The 19625-nt window shown below is 45.8% G+C and overlaps 1 protein-coding gene across 1 annotated transcript in view; it reads right to left on the bottom strand.

Annotated features, from left to right (window-relative positions):
- Positions 1-1715: 1715 nt before the first annotated feature.
- Positions 1716-19625, bottom strand: part of THADA (THADA armadillo repeat containing) — a 285790-nt gene continuing 267880 nt past the window's right edge. The window contains exons 36-37 of the mRNA XM_090281217.1: positions 3912-4081; positions 1716-2855 (exon numbers count right to left, since the gene is read on the bottom strand). Of these exons, the coding sequence (XP_090137343.1) occupies positions 2460-2855; positions 3912-4081 (566 nt within the window). The 3' untranslated portion in view covers positions 1716-2459. The remainder of the gene's footprint in view (positions 2856-3911; positions 4082-19625) is intronic.

Raw genomic sequence — 19625 nt, forward strand, 5'->3', positions numbered from 1 at the left:
AAACAAATTTACAAAGCATAAAAAACTGTGAAAGCCGGGCCTCTGGACTATGGCCAGATGGGTAGAGGTCCACATAATCATGAATGCAGAGCTAGGGGGCACCAAATCTTGGACTCATGGTAGTAACCTCTTAAGACTGACCTAGCCTACCCTGTCCCTTAGACAGGGCTGGACTTTGGTGGCTGACACTCCCAGAATCCTGACTGTTCTGTTTTGTGCTTTGTTGAAATGATCCCAAACATTCTGAGGGTGGCCCTGACAGTAGGGTATTCTCCACTGTCTCTGGGAATCAGAAGTGTGAGATGGCCATTGCCCTGACCACTGCTACTGGAGGTCAGCAATAAGATTTCAGATACAAAACCATGATACATCTGTCACCCCTGCCCTCCCAGGCTGGCCGTAGCCAGCCAAGGTCGAAACTTGGGGTAATTTCTCCTAGTCAACAGCTATGGGAGTACCCACTTTGCAGGCTTGGTAGAAGGATTCTGGAGATGGCATATAAACATGCTCTGGTACCATACTTTGGTACAGAGTACCTGCTGGTGTAAAACATCTTTATTATGTAACTGCTTTTATTTCATTTTAAATGGAGAAAAAAGGGAATGCTAGGTTTTGGTGGGGATGGTGTCATGATATTCTATGATGGCTATCAGCACATTTTGCCAACAATTCCCTGACTTCTCACCAGCCAAGTCTTCTCAGAGCAAAAAAAAAAGTTAGGCTGGCAACTTTCCATCAAGTGTGTAAGGTAGTTAATTCAGGATCACAACAAAACAAAACAAAACACATTTTGAGCTGAATGGTGCAAAAGCACCCAGGGAATGTCCTGTTCTCTTTAGGACAAAACTTTGGGCACAAAGTTAACATTTCTCCCTGCCTCTTCCTATAGAGTCCTTTCTTTATACTTCCAAAATGGCTGTGTTTTTAGGAATAGGTGAGATTCTCTTTCCAGGAGAGACAAATTATATCTGAACTATAACCCTTCCTACAGTAGGAAATGATCATACCAAACTCTCTCCTGTAAACTGCCCCTTCAGACTCTCACACATCAATAACATAAGTCTAAGTGACTGCTTCCCTGGGAAGTATTTAAACATATTTACAGATCCTAAAAGCTGGACCAAGTTTATATATTATTGCTGAAATGGCTGATTCAGATAACTAGGATGAAACATTAAGGTGGCCCTGACTTGTGTGGCTCAGTGGGTTGGGTGTCATCCCGTAAACCAAAAAGGTTGCAGTTTTGATTCCCTGTCAAGGCACATGCCTGGGTTTTGGACCAGGTCCCCGGTCAGGGGGCACATGAGAGGCAACCCACTGATGCTTCTCTCCCACACAATGTTCTTCTCCCTCTCTTTCTCCTTCCCTTCCCCTCTTTAAAAATAGCTAAAATCTTTAAAAGAGTGAATGTGGATGAGGCTATGATCCATCCAAGCTATGAATCTCAAGATAACTGCCTGTGGGTTACAATTACTCTAAAATTTCAATTTAAAAATGGCAAGTCAATGAAAAAAAAAACAAAAACAGGACCAGCAGTAAAATGTATGCAAGAGTGACACCTGCTGGGTGTCTGAAGAAGAGGCTGAGATCGGAAAGGCATAAAACCCTTAAGGTTTCTAGGTTCAATTACTGAAATGTATAAATAAATGTGTTTCCTGGCATCCTAAGTGAGACACTTCTTGTTATTGCCACTAAGAAAATAATAGTAAACAGTGTAGGCATAAAAAAAATAAATCATTTATTCTGGCACTCCTTTCCCCAGGTTTCTTCTAACAGCCAAGGGTCTCTTTTCACTGGGCAGCAAAATTGGGTTACCCTAGCATTAGCACAGACATTTTCGTGGGGACAGAAGCTCTTGATGGCTCTTTTAATAATGAAGATGGCATGTGTACGTCACTCAGGACTCACACATGCAGGTAATAAAAACAAAACTATTTGTACAAAGTTTATCCTTAATATTCTCAGGATCCAACATTTGGAACGTATTTCTGCTCTAGCTAAAATGGAATAAAATTAGGAATTCTGACCAAATGGGCTGTTTGCCAACAAATCCAGCTCCTACTTTGAGGAAAAAAAAAAAAAAGTGGGGGAGTAGGGGTGGAAATCATATGTCAAAACCCAATTCTGTGCAGTCGATTCATAGAAAATGCAGGCTGGCTATGGCTGGACATGAGCGGTCCTGGGGGACGGACGAAAAAGGCTAATTCAGACCCACAGGTGGCCTGCACCTGGAAACAGAGTAAATACAACGTGGTAGCCTCACTTCCTACAGTAGCTGCAATAAACCAGGCTACCTTGAATGAGTGAACTGAAGAAAAACTCCTCTGTAAGAAAACTAGACTCACAGAAGTCAGGGAGGTATGACGGGGAAAAAAATTGAATTTATGTTCAACACATTTCCTGTAGGTTTAGTGGAGGCTAATCCACCCTCATCCCCCACCCCCCTCCAAAGTCTTTATTCAACAAGCCATTTCTGTTCCTGGAAGAGTTAACAGATTTGCTTCTGCTGGAGAATCGGAAGCACTGAGAACTCTGGTGTCTTCCCCTTCCTTTCCTTCCAAAAAGACCAGCAGCCTCAGGCAAGCCAAAGTCCTTTCCTCCTGAATGCGCAGTCTCGTGAACTCCACTGTTTTCAAAAACTCAGCAGTTGGTGGCAGCTTTTCGAAGAGCTGGGAAAGAAGGTGGCCCTGCCTTGATGCTGTCCTTTGAAGCTGACGGAGCCTCTCAGGGCTGAGGGGATGCGAGCTGGACTTGGAGAGGAGATGACAGAGGTTCTTGTAGAGGTATTTTATGAAGATCAGGGTCTCAGCCCAAAAGTTGACCTCTACTTTTTCAAACAGGTAGTCTTCTTCCACCTAAATCGAATGAAAAAGCCAAAAGTCACCCTTCCAGGGGATGTTTGCAAGCCCCAGCCCAGAACAGACTCCTACCAGAAGTAGAAGAGGTCTGTCCCTTCCCCCAACAGAAAGAGGGCCCACTCTTGCCTGTCAACACCAGCATGTACACACCACTTGCAGCCTTGAAGGTCACCTTCTATTTTCACCCGTTGTACTTCTCTACCAGAGGGGATTTTTTTTCCTCTAGACTTAACATGACCTTTGATAAAGATGTGTTTGTGGTTCCAAGTCAAGATAGTTTGGGGGCCTGGAAAGGGGACCTCAACATGGGAGTGGGCCCTAGACCCAAAGGTACATCTGGAAATCAGAGAGGAGGGAGGAAGGGAACTCACGGCAAGACAAACAGCAAATTACCAAACTCAAGACGCTAACTAGTCTCTGAGTATGAAATTAAATTTCTACAACATTGGGTGTTTTCAAGGTCATTTTATCTCAGACACTTTATGTTGTTTCTGAATTTCCCATAAACAGGCTGCTTTTGGAACTCTCAGCCTGCTGGTGATGCCCAGAAGGCCATCTGAGTCAGACACTGGTGGATATGAATTTAAGCTCTTAAGATGCTTTTGCTGCTTATCTTAGTCCTCAGTTTTCCTGTATGTTGACTAGTCTCTCACCTGGAGGGGCTAATAGTTTTCTTCAAGTAGCAAATATCCTGGAAGGGTCCCCCCTGATTCTCTGGAAATGTTTCACTTTCAGACCCTACCACAGAAGGCCCTGGCTCCTCCAATGCTGACTAATAAGGATTCTCCAAATTCAGCTCTCAGTTTCCAAGGAACCTCTTTCAAAGTCCTCTCTCCCCACAGACCAGAACCCCCAAAGTCAGCACAAGAGCTGCCCAGCAGCACCCAGCAGGCTGCATGGTCATTTGGAGAGTTTCCTAACCGGTACCGCTCTGAGGGTCCAGAAGCACCGCTTTAGCAGACACGTCAGGCCCCAGGAAGCCTGTTAAGTGCTGCATGCAGTGGGTTTAGGACATTCCCACCTCTGCCACCCTGAGACCCTAGGACTGGCTACCTGATGCTCGCTCTCCACACTGACTGTGAGGGCGCCACCCTCTTCCAACAGCCATCCCAGCAGGACAGGGAGCCCGGGGCCCAGCTGGTCCCACTGCTGGAGCAGGTCACACAGCACAGCCAGGGCCAGATCCAGGGCGATGGAGGCATCCACCTGGCAGAAGGCAAATTCTGTGGAGACAGGAGAGAGATGGGAGATGAACGTGCTGCTCAGGGCCAACCCAGGGAGGCTCTGCTGGGCTCTGGGGAGATGAAGGGCCTCAGGTAAAACCACCGCCACCGGCCTGGCAGGGAAGCTGGTGGGATAGGCTCACTAAAGGTTATTAATCCACTTCTCAGTCCTGGTGTCTACACAGCAAGTCACAGGCCTGAACCCTGCCATTTCCATGCTGCCTCTCACAGTGTGGGCAGACGCAGCCCCGTGCAGGACTAGGCCTTTAGCCTGTCTAGTGTGGCTGCAAGGCCGTCAGGAAAGCTTCCCACCCACAGTCCCCTCTGTAGGCCTGCCACAATGCCCAAGTGCCATTGGTATGTCCCTTCCTCCAACTGCAAATCCCACTGGGCACATAACAGAGAGTCTCTAACACCTCAGAGCAGGGCATCCGCGAACTTGTGCTTAAAGGGCCAGAGAGTAAGTATTTTGACTGTCACAACTCCTTGGCTCTGCTGAAAGCAGCCACGGACAGCAGGGAAACAAATGGTTGTGGCTGTGTTCCAGTACAACTTGATGTTCCAATAGAATTCGAGTTTCACGTAATTTTCATGTCACACAATATTCTTCTTTTGATTTTTTCCTAACCATCTAAAAATGTAAAACCATTGTGCTACATTTCACAGGCTGTACAACAGGCGGTGGACTGGACTTAGCTCAGATTTTGCTGCCCTCTGTCTTAGAGTGAATTTGTATTTTAGACACTCACTCCCTAGCTGGCTTGGTGAAGGATGCTGAAAGAGGAAGTGGGTGCCTTGGAGAAACCAGTGCTTACTTCACCATTCTGCCTGAGACAGTCCTAAATATGGGTTTGAAGGGAGGCTCAGGGTGTTGACACTTCCGCAAACAACCCCGCCCCTTCCAACCCCAACCTAGAGGAGGTCTGAAACATGGGACTGGAATCCTAGCACCCAGACAATGAACCTCTGTAAATCCATCATACACCAATATGCTTGTCCTTCAATAACCCACTTCTGTTGAGACCTTGTCTTTCCCAAATCCCCATTTCCGACTCCAGCCCATAGACGTGTCCCTGACCATTTGGCCCCAATAGAGATGTGCCCAGCACACAGTGAGCAGGCTCAGCATCTGGAATGGAAGGCAGAGTGCCCCATGGTGTGGACCCAGGTTTCGGCTTATTGTAAGGGCCTGTTATGAACTAAGGCCCAACCAAGTACTTTCTCTTCAGTCCTTCAATGTGCTATGGGTTGGGTATGACCATCCTTACTTCGCAGATGAGGAATCCAGGGCTCAGACAGGTTAACTCACTGTGTACAGATACAGAGAGTTAAGTGGCTATAAAGAAACTGAAATAGACAACAAGTTTCACGGTGCATGCAGAGCATGATCTGGTGAATTAGTGCAACATTCCAGAGAGCTTGCCATCTTTGTGATGAGGTAAGCTGGGCTGGTGACCTCCAGCAGAGCCAGGACTACCTAGAGGGCAAGGAGCGGAGCCTTGACTCAGGAAGCAGCCAGAGTACCGATGTCACCACGTTCAGAGCCCCAGATCAACCCCCCAGACACTGGCCCCTTAGTGCCTCTTTCTCATACTGCTGGCCCTCCAGTCTGGAACCAGGATTCAACTGGGAAACAGAAAAAGGAGTGTGTATGAAGGTGCATTTTTCTTCCTCCCTACCTCCTTTTTTCTCTCTCTCTCTTTTTAGAGAGAGAGAGGAAGGGAGGGATAAAGAGAGGGAGAAAAACATCGACTGGCTGCCTCTTGTACATGCCCTCGAGTGGGGACCAAACCTACAACCTAGACATGTGCCCTGACCAGGAATCGAACCCCTGACTCTTCAGTTTACTGGACAATGCTCCAAATAAGCCACGCTGTCCAGGGCTGAAGGTGCATTTTGGCTGTAGGTCTGAGTCAAGTGTTGTTTCGGCCTTCACAGATAGTACAGTCTCTGTTTTAATCTCTATCTGACTGCTCTGTGTAGTTCTCAACTGGGTTAGAATCTGTATGGAGAGGAGGTAGAATTAATTAGCTTCTTTCAAACCTCGAAGAATTAAACATACACATGAAGACCAGTGTAGAATTAAACATATAGCAGATGCTCAAATCATTCCAGTTTATGGCTCTACTCCACTTAATTTAGTTTCCACACTAAGATCGGGATTGCCACAAAGAAAGCATTCAATAAATGGTTAACTAGTATTACTGTTGATAATAAACACTTTCCTTCTATTGAACCATAATTGCTCCCACCACCGTGAGGGAAGTATCGCTATTAAACAAATGAGGAAGCTATGCTCATAGAGGTTGGGTAAACAGGTCCAAGTTCACAGTCAGTAGTGGTGGCACTGGGCCAAGCTGACCTCAGTGCACACGCTGTCCCCTACCCTGCAGACAGCTACTGGAGAAACACCCCCAGCACTCCATGGAGATGAAGAAGTCAGACTTGGTTTTATCACTTTTAGTCATTAAAAAAGCTCCCAGCTGAGGGCTATATTTTGAAAAAGGTAAAAGCTGTAGGTCCTTAGCACCCTGGCACCAGCAGCAGGTCTGCTTCTCTTGAAAGCTTTCTAAAAGATCTGCCCTTTGATTCACTCCCTTTCCCCCACACTTCCTTTTTATTGTCTCCTTCAGACAAGGACTAAAGCCCCACAGGGAAGGAAAAACTTCCATGTACCAGTGAAATCAGTGACTGCAGCTCAAGTGACACTCCTGTTGGGCCCATCAAAGGCACAGGGATCTGACCAGAGATGCCACCAGGAAGGCCATCTTACCACACATGCCCCACCTGACAGGACAGATATCCTCCTTCCTGCACCATTTACATGACCCATGCTTAGGAAGCAGTAGAAGAGTGATGGGAATAACAGAGGCACCAGAGGAGAGCTGGGGTGTTGGCTACAAGTAGATCCAGATAGAATTATAGCCACCCCAACACTGACACTGCAAGATGAGGAGGAAAGGGGAAGGGAGGCTGGGATGGGGGTGGCAGGATGATTAGTTAAATTTAGATCTCCTGCTTGAGGGGCCAGATGCATCCCACCAAATTCCCTCTTTTACTACCTCATCCTGGACTAAGACAGCTCACCCAGAACAGTCCACATCTCTACTGGCCAGATGCCTTGTGAAGGGGAGGTTGAAGCGTAGGAAGAGAAAGTTTTTACCTAATCATGAAGGCCAGCCAGATTCTCAGAGGCTCGCTAATCCATCAAGGAAATAAGAAAGCAACCGACCAAGCAATAAGTTGTCTGAAGAAAGTGTTGTGTGCCAGAACAGCCAAACAATTTGGAAAAATATAACAAAACGGGAGGACTCACACTTTTCTGGTTTCAAAACTTACAAAAAAGCTACAGGGATCAAAACAGTGTGGTAGTGGCATCAGGATAGAGATATACAGATCAATGGACTAGAACTGAGTGCTCAGAAATAAACCATCACAATAAAAAAGAGATATTAAGTTTTGGTGAAGATGTGAAGAAAGTGGAACTCATACAGTACTGGTAGGAATGGAAAATGGAAAACAGTCTCAAAGTTTCTCCCACTCTTTAGGCATATGACTAAGATACATATCCACACAAAAAGTTGTACATGAACGTTTAGGGCAGCATTGTTCATTGTAGCCAATAAATGGAAACAACAAAAATGCCCATTAACCAATGAAGGGAGGATCAAGATGTGCTAGAGCCATACAATGGAATATTATTCAGCCATAAAGGAATGAAGTCCTAGTATTTGCTACAACACAAATGAGCCTTGAAAATGTTATGCTAAGTGAAAAAAGGAAGCTAGATTCAAAAGAACATATAATTGTTTAATTCCACTTATACAAAATGTCCAGAATAGGCAAATCATAGAGACAAAAAGTATAGTGGCTGCCAGGGGTTGGAAAATGGGGAAAATGAGGAATGATGGCCGATAGATACAGTGTTTCATTTTGGGTTGATGAAACTGCTCTAGACAATATTATGGATATACTAAAATTTATACATCTGTGTACTTGAATGTGGTATATTTTAGGGTATGTGAATTAGATCTGAGCTGGGGGCATGGGGAGTATGAAAAACTGAAAAAATGGCCTCTTAAAAGATATCCATGTCAAGTCTCTGGAAGCTGTGAAGATCACCTTACTTGGAAAAAAGGGTCTTTGCAGGTGTGATTAAATCATCAAGTTTGTGGCAGTTTCTTACAGTGGCCACAGAACTAATACAGGGGAAATGAAGGGTAAATGCTAAAGAGCATGGGATTTCTTTTTACATTGATGAAAACATCCTAAAATTGTGTTGATGGTTGCATAACTCTAAGAATATGTTACAAACCATTGCATTGTACTATTTATTTCATTTTTTAAAAATGACTTTATTTATTCACCTTCAGAGAGAGGAGAAGGGAAGGAGAAAGAGAGGGAGAGAAACATCAGTGTGTGGTTGCTTCTCGTGTGCCCCCAACTGGAGACCTGACCCACAACCCAGGCATGTGCCCTGACTGGGAATTGAACCAGCGAGACTTTGGTTTGCAGGCTGGTACTCAATCTACTGAGCCACACCTACATTGTACACTTTAAATGGGTGACTTGTGTGGTATATATATGGTAGATATCAATAAAGCTGTTATCATCTTTAAAAGACCTACTATGTAAACAGGTTAGTTCCAGCTGCTGAGAGGAAGCCTGGCTACAGTGCCCATCTTGAAAGAGCAAGGAGTCTACTTGAGGAGCCTGGACAAACGCTTACAGCCTTCATACTTGCTTGTCAGGCCTCAGGTGCTGGAGGACTCTGTGGAGGGGGAACAGTCCATCAGAAGGTGGAGAGGGGACCCAAGAAAGCTCCATGGAGGAGCTGAGACTGCCTGGCCCTGCCCCAGATAGTCAGGAAGTAGGTACTGATGGCCTTCTATGTGGCCAGTTCTGTGCTCAGTCTTATGGGAGAGCAAGATGAGTAGCTGATACATCCTGTCCTTGAGAAGCTGGTAGCCTAGGTTGGAAGGGAAGGCTGACACTTGGGCAACAGGAAGGGCATCAGGAACTCAATGAAGTGGTCCAGAGCCCAAGAGCTACAGGAGTCAGAGGTGAAAAAGGTCAGTGTGGAGGAATAAATCATCTCGGGACTGTCCCTCCTAATGGCTACACAGCTAAAGCAAGAGTGAAAATATGGACACAGAAACTTCTACCCAAGATGGAGGTGTAGGTAGATATGCTGTATCTCCCTCCACAACTAAGAAGGAATACAACTACCTCAAAACTAGAGACAACCAGAAGTTCCAGAAATCGAGCTGCATGAAGTCCAACAAACAAAGATATAAAGAAGAAATATTCACCCAGACAGTTATGACAGCTCTACTAAGACACGGAGGCAAACACAGGAGCCTGTCAAGTTGAGGAGACAGAGAAGTATGGCCCAAAAGAGGGAGCAGATCAAGGTTCCAGTGGGAAAACTAAGCGACAAGTAGATAGCCAATCTAATGGATACAGAGTTCAAAACATTGGTGATAAAGATGCTCATAGATTTGACAGATATGCTTGAGTATGGCAAATGCAGAAGGGAAGAAGTGAAGGCTAAGCTAAGTGAAATGAAGGAAAATCCACACAAAACCAATGGTGAAGGGAAGGAAACTAGGGATCAAATCAATGATTTGGAACATAAGGAAGAAATAAACAGTAAACCATTACAGAATGAGGAAACAAGAATAGAAAAAAACAAGGAGAGGCTTAGGAACTTCTGGGACAACTTTAAACATGCCAACATCTGAATCAAAGGGGTGCCAAAGGAGAAGAAGAGCAAGAAATCGAAAACTTATGTGAAAAAAGAATGAAGGAAGCTTCCCAAATCTGGCAAAGGAAATAGACATACAAGTCCAGGAAGCACAGAGAAGCCTAAACAAGCTAGACCCAAAAAGGACCACACCAAACACATCATAATTAAAATGCCAAAGGTTAAAGATAAAGATAGAATCTTAAAAGCAGCAAGAGAAAAGCAGAGAGTTACTTACAAAGGTGTTCCTATAACACTATAAGCTGATTTCTCAAAAGAAACTTTGCAGGCAAGAAGGGCCTGGCAAGAAGTATTCAAAGTGATGAAAAGCAAGGACCTACAACCAAGATTACTCTGTCCAGCAAAGCTATCATTTAGAATGCAAGGGCAGATAAAGTGCTTCCCAACATAAAGCTAAAGTACTTCATCATCGCCAAGCCCTTATTATATGATATGTTTAAGGGACTTACTTAGAAAAAGAAGATCAAAACTATGAACAGTAAAATGAGAACAAACTCACAACTATCAATAACAGAATCTAAAAAATAAAACAAAAACAAGCTAAGAAAATAACCAGAATAGGAACAGAATCATAGGTATGGGGATTATTTGGAGGGTTATCAGCTGGGAGGGGGAACGGGGAGAAATGGGGAAAGGGTGCAGGGATTAAGAAGCATAATTGGTAGGAACAAAATAGACAGGGGGGTGTTAAGAATAATATAGGAAAGGGTGAAGCCAAAGAACTTATATGCACGATCCATAGACATAAACTCAAATGGGGAGGGTCTGCGGGTAGGTCTCCAATAGGCCTACACAGGGGTGTTAACACTCAGTCATTTGGAAGCAAGTTGGAAAGCCAACAAATGAGCATTTAGAACTCATGAATCCTGTGCCTTCTGTCCTGATGAATGGATAATGCACTTGGACTGTAGGGGAGGGAGCAGACGAAAGGCTTCAGGGCTGCTGCTGGGTAGGCTTCCTCTTGCTACCGCCCCAGCCACATCAGGGCTTTCCTGTTAGAGCAAATGCGGGGCTGGCAGACACCCTCCCTGGCTCCCCTGCACGTCTTCTTTCCCACCTGCGTGAAGAGGCCCACTGTGGTGCTGGGGCTGAAGACCCAGGCTTCACCGCAAGTCCCAGCCCGTGTCCCTCCACTAAGAGAAGTGCTCATTTATTTCTAGGCAAGGAGACAGGAAAGTCACAGGCTTTGAGGTCTTTTTCTGCTTTCCCGATGAAAATGTAAATGCCAACATTGATTTTTTTTCCACGTTGCCAACTTTGAAAACCAATTCACAGCATGGATTAGCAGCCCATAGTCTGATCCTAAAGTATCACGAGGGAGATGCTTTCTAGGATAAGGCCATTGGTCAAGTCTCCTTCCCAGTCCTTCCCAATAGAGGTTAAGTCAGCACAGAAAATGCTGAGTAAATGGTGATAGGTTGAATTATTCTGCCCTGAGCTCTGGCATCTGTGGAAAATCCCTCAACCCTGCCATCCAACTGACTCTCCATCTAGCCACCCACCCACTCACCCATCAATTCAAGCTTTTATCTTCCCACAAGTATTTATGGGTCACCCGCTGTGTGGGGAGCGCTGTGAGAAACATGAGGAAAATCCCAGTCCCTTCCTTCAAGTAAATGGTTTAGTCAGTTGCAAGCTGACACATATGAAGTGTTAGGAAACAGTCCAAGATGGTGTATGACAGGGACTAATTATACCACTACCAGCAGTAATGAAAGGACAGAAAAGGAAAAGAAAAATGTGAGGAGCGGGAGGAGGGCGAGCTTCATGGAGGGGAAACTTGGGCAGTCAGTCAGAGGCCAAACACAGCTGAGAAGAAAGGGAGGTGCAGGGAGATGAGACCTGACCGTGGAAGTGCGTGTTTGGAAGGGGAACCAGAGGGGAAGATGGCGGGCGGATGGCCTGGAGCGGGCTTGGGGAGGCAAAGGCAGTATGTGATTGTGCTGCCTTCTTGGTGAGTGAAAATATTCACTAAGGCTGTTCCCAGAAAACTCCATTATTTCCAGTCTTCCCCGCAGACCTCCTCACTTCCCTCAGCAGGGCACGAGCCTGTATTCTAATCAGTCATGAGAAACCAGTGTGGGGCTGAAGCTTGGTTCAGCTGCTGACCCGGCACTCAGCTCTCCCGGGGGCTGCCTGAGCTTCTCTGCCCGCTGCCTCTCCTGACCCTCCACCTCTGGAGCCTGGGGCTCCCTGTTCTTCAGGGCCACCCGAGCTGGGGCTCAGAGGTGGGATTGTAGGCGTGGCAATCTGGGGAAGCGCCACCTCCGCCTTTACCCCTACGCAGAGCTCCAGGTGACCTCTACCCGAGACAAGTGGCCCAGATGAAGGTCAGTGTCCTAATGGATGTAGAGGGGTGGCACCTCCAGCTCTGAAGAACCAGCAAGAAGTCTACGTGGGAGGGACATGGGTCTTTGTGGTGTTAGTCTTTCTTCTTCATCTGAATATTCTAAAAATATCAAAGAAGCACTGAATGTGCCAGTCAGGGCTCCCAAGGGCACAGCAGCCCCAGCAGGCATTGGGCTAAGTGCCAGGGCCACTGCAGCTCTGAGTATCCTGCCCACCCACTCACTGCTGTAAGTCAGTGTCCCTGGGACTGGAAAGGACTTCAGCTAGCCCTTCCCACCTCTCCCAGCCTGGCCATGCTATTAAGTCTGGAGGGGAATTCAAACTTCACTTGGTCCAAGTGGATCCCTTTCCTTCTACTTCTTTTTGTTTAAAAGATGGCACACATGGAGGCAGCACCCAGCCACACACACACAGCTCAGGGGGCCCAAGGCCCCGAGGGACCCATCCGAAGCATCCGGACAGAGGCGGAAAAGTACTGTTCGGTCCTCACACAGGTTTGGAACAGCTCACATGGTTTTTGAAAAATCAGGAGATTTCTCATAAAAATCCAAATCTCTAGTATCTTTTGAACATTCAGAAAATTAGAACCTGGTGTCTCTGGGTCTGCATTTCAGTGCGGTGCCTGGAGAAGAGCAGTGGCCACACCCTACAGAAGGCATCAGTGCGTCTAACTGGGACTCCCCTACTGGCTCCCACCTCACCCCTGTAGCATGTGAGTCTGTGACCCCACACTAGGGGGCTGAGGAAGACCCCTGTACTGGGGCCCCAAGCCAGCCCTTTACCTTTACAGACCAGAATACTGAGACTTGGCCAAAGCTCTCCTCTCACCAGTCTGCCCCACTGTCCTCTGGGCCTTCCCTTTGGCCTTGAGTTACTCACCATGCCCCCTGATCTTCTCCCTCACCTGGACTTCACCAGACCTACCTGTCCCTCAGGACCCAAGCCAGGTCCTGTGGTTGGGATTTCTCCAGCCCACCGTGACCTTTCTCTGCTCCTGTCTGCACAGCACTCAATCATGTGTTCACAGATGGTGAGGGAGGGCATTCTGTGGCTGTTCCCAGGATCATCACACCATAGCACTGGGCACAGAGCAGATACCACCCACCTGGCACTTGATTAGAGCCTTGTCCTAAGCAATTTACTTAGAACTCATGTTTCCCCAATGGGAAAACTCCAAGATGACAAGGATCAGGTCACATAAGTAGACAGAATTATTGTTGCCATTTTACATTCAAGGTTATGGAGGTATAGAGAATTAGCTTATTCATGAGTAATCACACAGGTTGTAAGTGGTAGGGCCAGATACAAACCCACACCACCCACAGCGTTCCAGGTTCACACGTTCCTTCATCCTGGGCAATGGAGCACCTTTCTCACTAAATTCTTCCCCAACCTTAGTCCAATCCTGTCTAGTGGCCCCAAACGCTCTCAGCACCCTAACCTTTCTCCACCCCCACCAAGACTGGCTTTCTTCTGATGACCAGCATCTCCTGGTTCCTCAACTTTATTCCTTTGGCTTTTTCCAGATGTAGCAGAATGAGGTCAATGTGTCTTGGAGGGTGGGAGTGCGGTACTACAGGCCCACTATTCCTTATCAGAGCAGGCCTAGGAGAATGTCCATCGGGAAAAGGCCTCTAGTTCCTCAAAGAGTTAAACACAGGATTACCATATAACCCAGCAATTCTACTCCTAGGCATATACCCAGAAATGAAACCAGGTACTCAAAGAAAAGCTTGTACCTGAATGTTCACAGCAGCACTATTCGCAATAGCCAAAAGGCAGAAACAACCCAAATGTCCCTCAATGAATAAGTGCATAAACAAAATAGGTATAGCCACAGGAGAGAACTCCTCAGGCAGAAAAAGAAATGAAGTACTGACACATGCTACAACATGGATGAACCATGTAAACATTATACCTAGTAAAAAATCCAGGCACAAATGTCATATATGATGTGGTTCATTTACATGAAATACCCAGAACAGGAAAATTCATGGAGGCAGAAAGCAGACTGGCGGTTGTCAGGGGCTGGGAGGGGAGGGAAGGACAGGGAATGAACTGCATACTTTAAAATGGTAAAAGTCAGAGAGTGTGCCAAGAACAGAGGATGATGGGAAATTCAATTCTGTGGCTCTGGCGCTTTAAAGAAAAGGAGGTGGGTAAGACAGTGCTTCTTCAGTAAGTATGGCTCTCCAGGACACATCTCCCAAAGACTAACTTTGAGCAGGGGTGAGAGGGGCTAGCCCTCTCTCCCCGCTGCTGGGACCGGGCTCACCCAAGGACAAGAAGTTTAGGACTGGAGGACTAGAGCAGTTAACATGCTTTAGGAGGGCAGTCTTAACAGCCACTGAGGAGGGAACTCTTGCTTTCCTGCACCTCATCACATTCTGTAATAAGACATTTTACATCTAAAAGCACCTGCAAGGTAAGACTCATATGTAAGTGGATCCCGTGAAATAGAATTTTATGCAAAGAGTGGAGATCAGATCACAAAGCTGCAAGGAGAAATCTTGTTACCCAAATTACACAGACCCACTCGTCTGGTTTCTATTTCATTGCCTGAGTCTGTTTTATAGTTGTGCTTTTTCATGAAAGCTTTTAAGGGAGGCTATTCCCTGACGTCATGCAAAAAAAATGTCCAAATACAATTACATTACAGAGCAGTGCTTTGGGAAGAGAACACAGCCAGGAAGCTTGCTGGTATCCTGTTTCCTTTCCTTTAAAGCCATTCGTCTGCTCTCTAAAAGCAGAAGCCCCCACCCCAGCTCTCCCGGTCCCTATATCTGGGAAATGCATGCAGAACTGTGCCCCCTACCCCATGCCCACCTCAACAGCAGAGATGTGGGCAAGCATTAGGGAGTGGTGTCCAGCTGGGCCCGGTGCACGGTCCTGAGCCAGCCTGTCAAATATTGCACATCTTACAGTAAAGGTGAGCCTCCTTCTATTGGCTTTCTCAGTAATCTACTCTAAAAACCTCCTTTCCACTTCCTCCCCTACCCTCATGCCTTATTCAAACTTGCCCCCAGCTTGGGGAATGGTTTGTATTAAAAGCTATTATGAAAAACAGCTCTTTTCAATCAAAGTCTGTTCTATCATGATCAAATTCTCCATATTCTTTATTTCCCCCAGTTTCTTTCTCCTGGCAGGACTTGCCATACTCCTAAATCTTCAGTGGAGGCTGTTCCTTCTTCCAGTCTGACTCAGATCCGCACACTCCTTCTGCCGTTTCTAGACAACCCTCCCCACTTCTCACTCAATAATCTTCCTTCTTTTGAAGTCCATACTAACCACCTCCCCATTCTTATCAATCTGAACTTAGACACCTGGCCTTTCGCATTGATACAGACTCACTGCCACCCCACTGATGATTCAAAACCATGAAGATGTCCCTCCCAGTACTGGGTTTCACCATTCTTCCACCTTCTCAATTCCAATACTTCCCACCTCCAGTTTCACTCTATCCCCAATAACCGTCATGGCATCTGCGAATCTCTCATTACTTAGAATTATTTCAAGTTTAAGATCTCAAATGCTCAGATTTTTTATCACTGTTAAATGGACATCATTATTGCTAACAATGATTAACTTTTGAAGTTTCTATGAGCTCCATGTTCTAATTGAGGTAAACAGAGACACAGGTTAGAGTACAGGATTTAAACCACAGTCAGAGAGGCCATCCCTTGCCTCTCCCTACATATCCTGGACTCCCTGGGTCGGTGAAGCTCTTCTTAGCCCCCAATCCCCTGGTCAACTCAACAGTGCTCCAGAACCACCTCTCCCTGAATCTAACTAACTTCCTGTTTCACTTTCAGTTACACATTTTAGTTGAAGAGAGGCAGTATACTGATTGGGCTGTCTATAAAGTCATACTATTATATCTCAGCTGGCTTCTCAATGCCCCCTGACAATTCTTTCATTTATTTTTTTGGTGACTCCTAATTGAACCTCTATATAAACTGTTCAACTTTCTCCCTGTCCCTAGATCCTAATCCCTAACCATCCATTCTTACAGATATTCTTGTCTTCTACAAAGGACATTCAACATAAACTCAAACTTCTATCCTCCCCACCTTCAGAACTTCTCTAATGATTCTTTTAAAACACCAGCTTCAAGGCAGAGCAGGGTCTAGGAAATGTGGTTTTGGGGCAAAGGAGTAATGCCAATATTTACCTGAGAGACAGCCCTGGGATGGAGAAGGAGAGCCTAAAGACCCATGGGAGAAAAGGGCATGATGGTGGGTGAAGTTCACGGAGATGGCACGTGAAGAATGTGGAGAGGCGAAGGAGCCTTTTTTGCTGAGTTTGAAGGAGGGGTGGATGAGAAGACAGATGAGGTTACAGAGTGATCCATACTTGGGCCCTTTATTTGCCTCTCTCCTCCTTATTTCTAAACTCTTTGAAGTTGACTTCTCACTTTCCACTACTGAACCCTCTTTCTCAACTCTCTTAGGACATTCTCTCAATCCTTTCCCCCCTTGACGTGACCTTTTGACAGTGTTTGGCATGGTTGACCAACCCTGTCCTCTGGCTAGTTTTTCCTTGAGTTTCATGACAAAGGAGCCTCTTGGTTTTCTTGGTGGGTCTTCATTACTTCCTTTGCTGGCTTCCCTCCCAAACTATCCCAATGGTCTCCTAAGAATACGCCCTACCTTTAATATCATTCTTTCCCTAATCCATCTATTTATCTCTCTCATTCAGTTCATATTTATTGAACCCCTAGCATGTGCCAAGCACATGGCAGTTATTAAACTGTGGCAGAATGAATCTTAATGTATAGCTCTGATCGCATTACTTATTTGTTCAAAATCTTTACAGGTTCTTTTGTGCAAATGGTATCCAGATTCTTTGGCCTAGCACTCCAGATTTTAGTGACATCTGTTGCTTTTGTGGCCTAGCTTCCATTCACGTTCTTTAAAAAAAAAAAAAAAAATTATTTACTTATTTTTAGAGGGAGGGGAAGGGAGGGAGAGGGAGAGAATGATCAATGTGTGAGAGAAACATGGATTGGTTGCCTCTCGCACACACCCATTCGGGAACCCAGCCCGCAACCCAGGTGTGTGCCCTGGCTGGGAATCGAACCAGCAACCTTTCGGTTTGCAGGCTGGTACTCAGTCCACTGAGCCACACCAGCCAGGGCCCATTCACCTTTTTTTGGATAGCAGTACCCTCATCTCCTCATGGAGAGCCAGCCCCTCCATACCTTTTAGTCTATGTGGCTTCGGTGGGGCTAAATCTGCCCTCCACTCCAGGCATGGACACCTACCTACCCCAAGTCTAAGCCAATCAAGGTGTCACATTCCCCACCTCAGAGATTAGTTCTGGGATGGGCCTGGAACCCAACTAGAGCCATTTAAAAAGCATCGAGATTTTAGTGGCACATATAAAAGCTGGAGCTGCTACAGCCATGTTCCAACTCCAAAAGAAATGAGAGCCTATCTGAAAAAGAACCAACCTAAGAGCTGGGGGTGGGGGGACAAATGGAAAGAAACTAGGTCCCTGGGACACTGTTTGAGCCCTTGAATTATACCACATTCTCACTTACACGACCCAATATGCCCCTCTGTGCTAGCGCGGGTTGGGCTGGCCTCTCCATCTTTGCACGTGACAGAGTCCTGCTTGATCCAAAGGTCCTCTCCCACGTTCCAGCTTCATCTCACCCCACCCTACTCATGCACTCAAGGACTGTACCATACTGAGGCATTCCTTTCCTGAACAGGCCTCACACTTGGCCACCTCTGTCTTTCTGGAATGCCCCCCATCCTTCCTCACTGAAATTATAACCATTCTTTAAGGTTCAGTTCCAATGAACTTTCCTCCTAGCAGCCATTCTTCTCCAATCTCCCCCAATGACAATCAACTAAGGAAACAATGACACAGAAATAGGGTGCAAGGGCCGGGTAGTTCCCCAAACTGATGTACAAACTTGGGTTCCAAGGATCATGTTGATCATGGACTTGTCTGAGGCTAGGGACTTTTCTATTTTCCCACTGGTGTACATCCCTGCTTCCTACCCTCCCTGGCCATCATTTCCTGGAGACACTGGCTTTTTAGACTGTTAGTAGATATTTAAAACAAAAAACTTTAAACTCTAAAACCAACCAAAGGGATAAAAAAAAAAAAAAAAAAAAAGATCTGGCTACTAAATAAGTTTGGAAAATTCGGGGTTAAACAAAGTTGTTTTGTGTGTGTGTGTGTGTTTTAATGTAAGGAGGTGGGAATGGGGGCAGGGTACGTAGTCTTTCTCCAACTCACTCATAAAACAGGTACCAGTGCAGAGGGAAGTGCCACATTCTTGCCTGCAGACATGCTTCAGTTTAAGGTAGTGCGTGTTATTTTATATACACATATAAATACCCTACCCTTTGTTCAAGGTGCCCATTTGCTCTGCACAGTGACTATTATGAACACAGAAAACTGTTCATTGTTAAATATGGCATGCTAAGTGGTTTTGCTTTCTGGCAAATCTCCAAACCATAATTATGAAGGGACAGGAGCTGCTGAGGAATTCTTGGGTTACAGGAGGCTTTGATCCTGCTGTTGCCTTCTTTCCCTGACATGAATTTCCATGGGTGTGGCTGATTTTCATTGTTTTTTACTGCTGTAGGGTTGCTTCGAAGGGGAGGATTGAACAGAACTTCAAGGAGACCAGGGGCCCGGGCCCCTCAGTAACTGCTGAGACAAGGCTCTGGCTAAATCTCTGTGCCTTTTGGAGCCCCAAGTGGCTGTAACCAAGGGAATGCACAAGCTCCGTCCAAGTATCGGAGTCGGAATGCTGTGGCCGCCAATACTCAGTTTCCCACACACTCTGGGAAGCTCAGATTCTTAAGCCTCACTCATTATCGGGTTTCCAGCTGGGGTAAAGCCTCTGTACTAAACGGCTGACATGACTTTGCTCAGCAAAAGGCAACAGACTCTGGGTGGGTGAGGCTTTGTTATTTTATTCCCATCAAAGTTGAGAGATCTGATCCAACATTCTTTGGGTAGCTACCGCCATTTGGCAAGTGTTGAACTCAAACTCACGTAGCTGCCTCCTCTACAGAGTACAGAAGATACTTCAGTATGGCCACAGACTGCTAGCTCGAACTTTTGGAAGAGCCAAATTCCTTTCTATTGAAACATATGATAAAATATCAAGGGAGACACACCTGTTCCTTCAGCCTCTTTAAAAATTTCCGCTGCCTGAAAAGAGATAGGAAAGAACACCTTAGCTGTTCATGAATCTATCATAGGAGGAATAAAAAGATGCCTTCACAATAAAGTGGTAAGTTTCTCTATTCGGTAAATAAAAATGATTCTGTAATAAATTCTATAGCAAATTTCTGGTTTCCCAGCATTAAAAAAAAGTATCATTTAGCATTTGGATTGGGGATGGAAACTTGTTCACTTTTTTAACATTTTGTATATTTTAATATAGCTATTTTGTGAGAT

Source organism: Furipterus horrens, unplaced genomic scaffold (assembly GCF_987537825.1).
Source record: "Furipterus horrens unplaced genomic scaffold, mFurHor1.1.pri manual_scaffold_6, whole genome shotgun sequence".
In the NCBI taxonomy this organism is placed as follows: Eukaryota; Metazoa; Chordata; class Mammalia; order Chiroptera; family Furipteridae; genus Furipterus; species Furipterus horrens.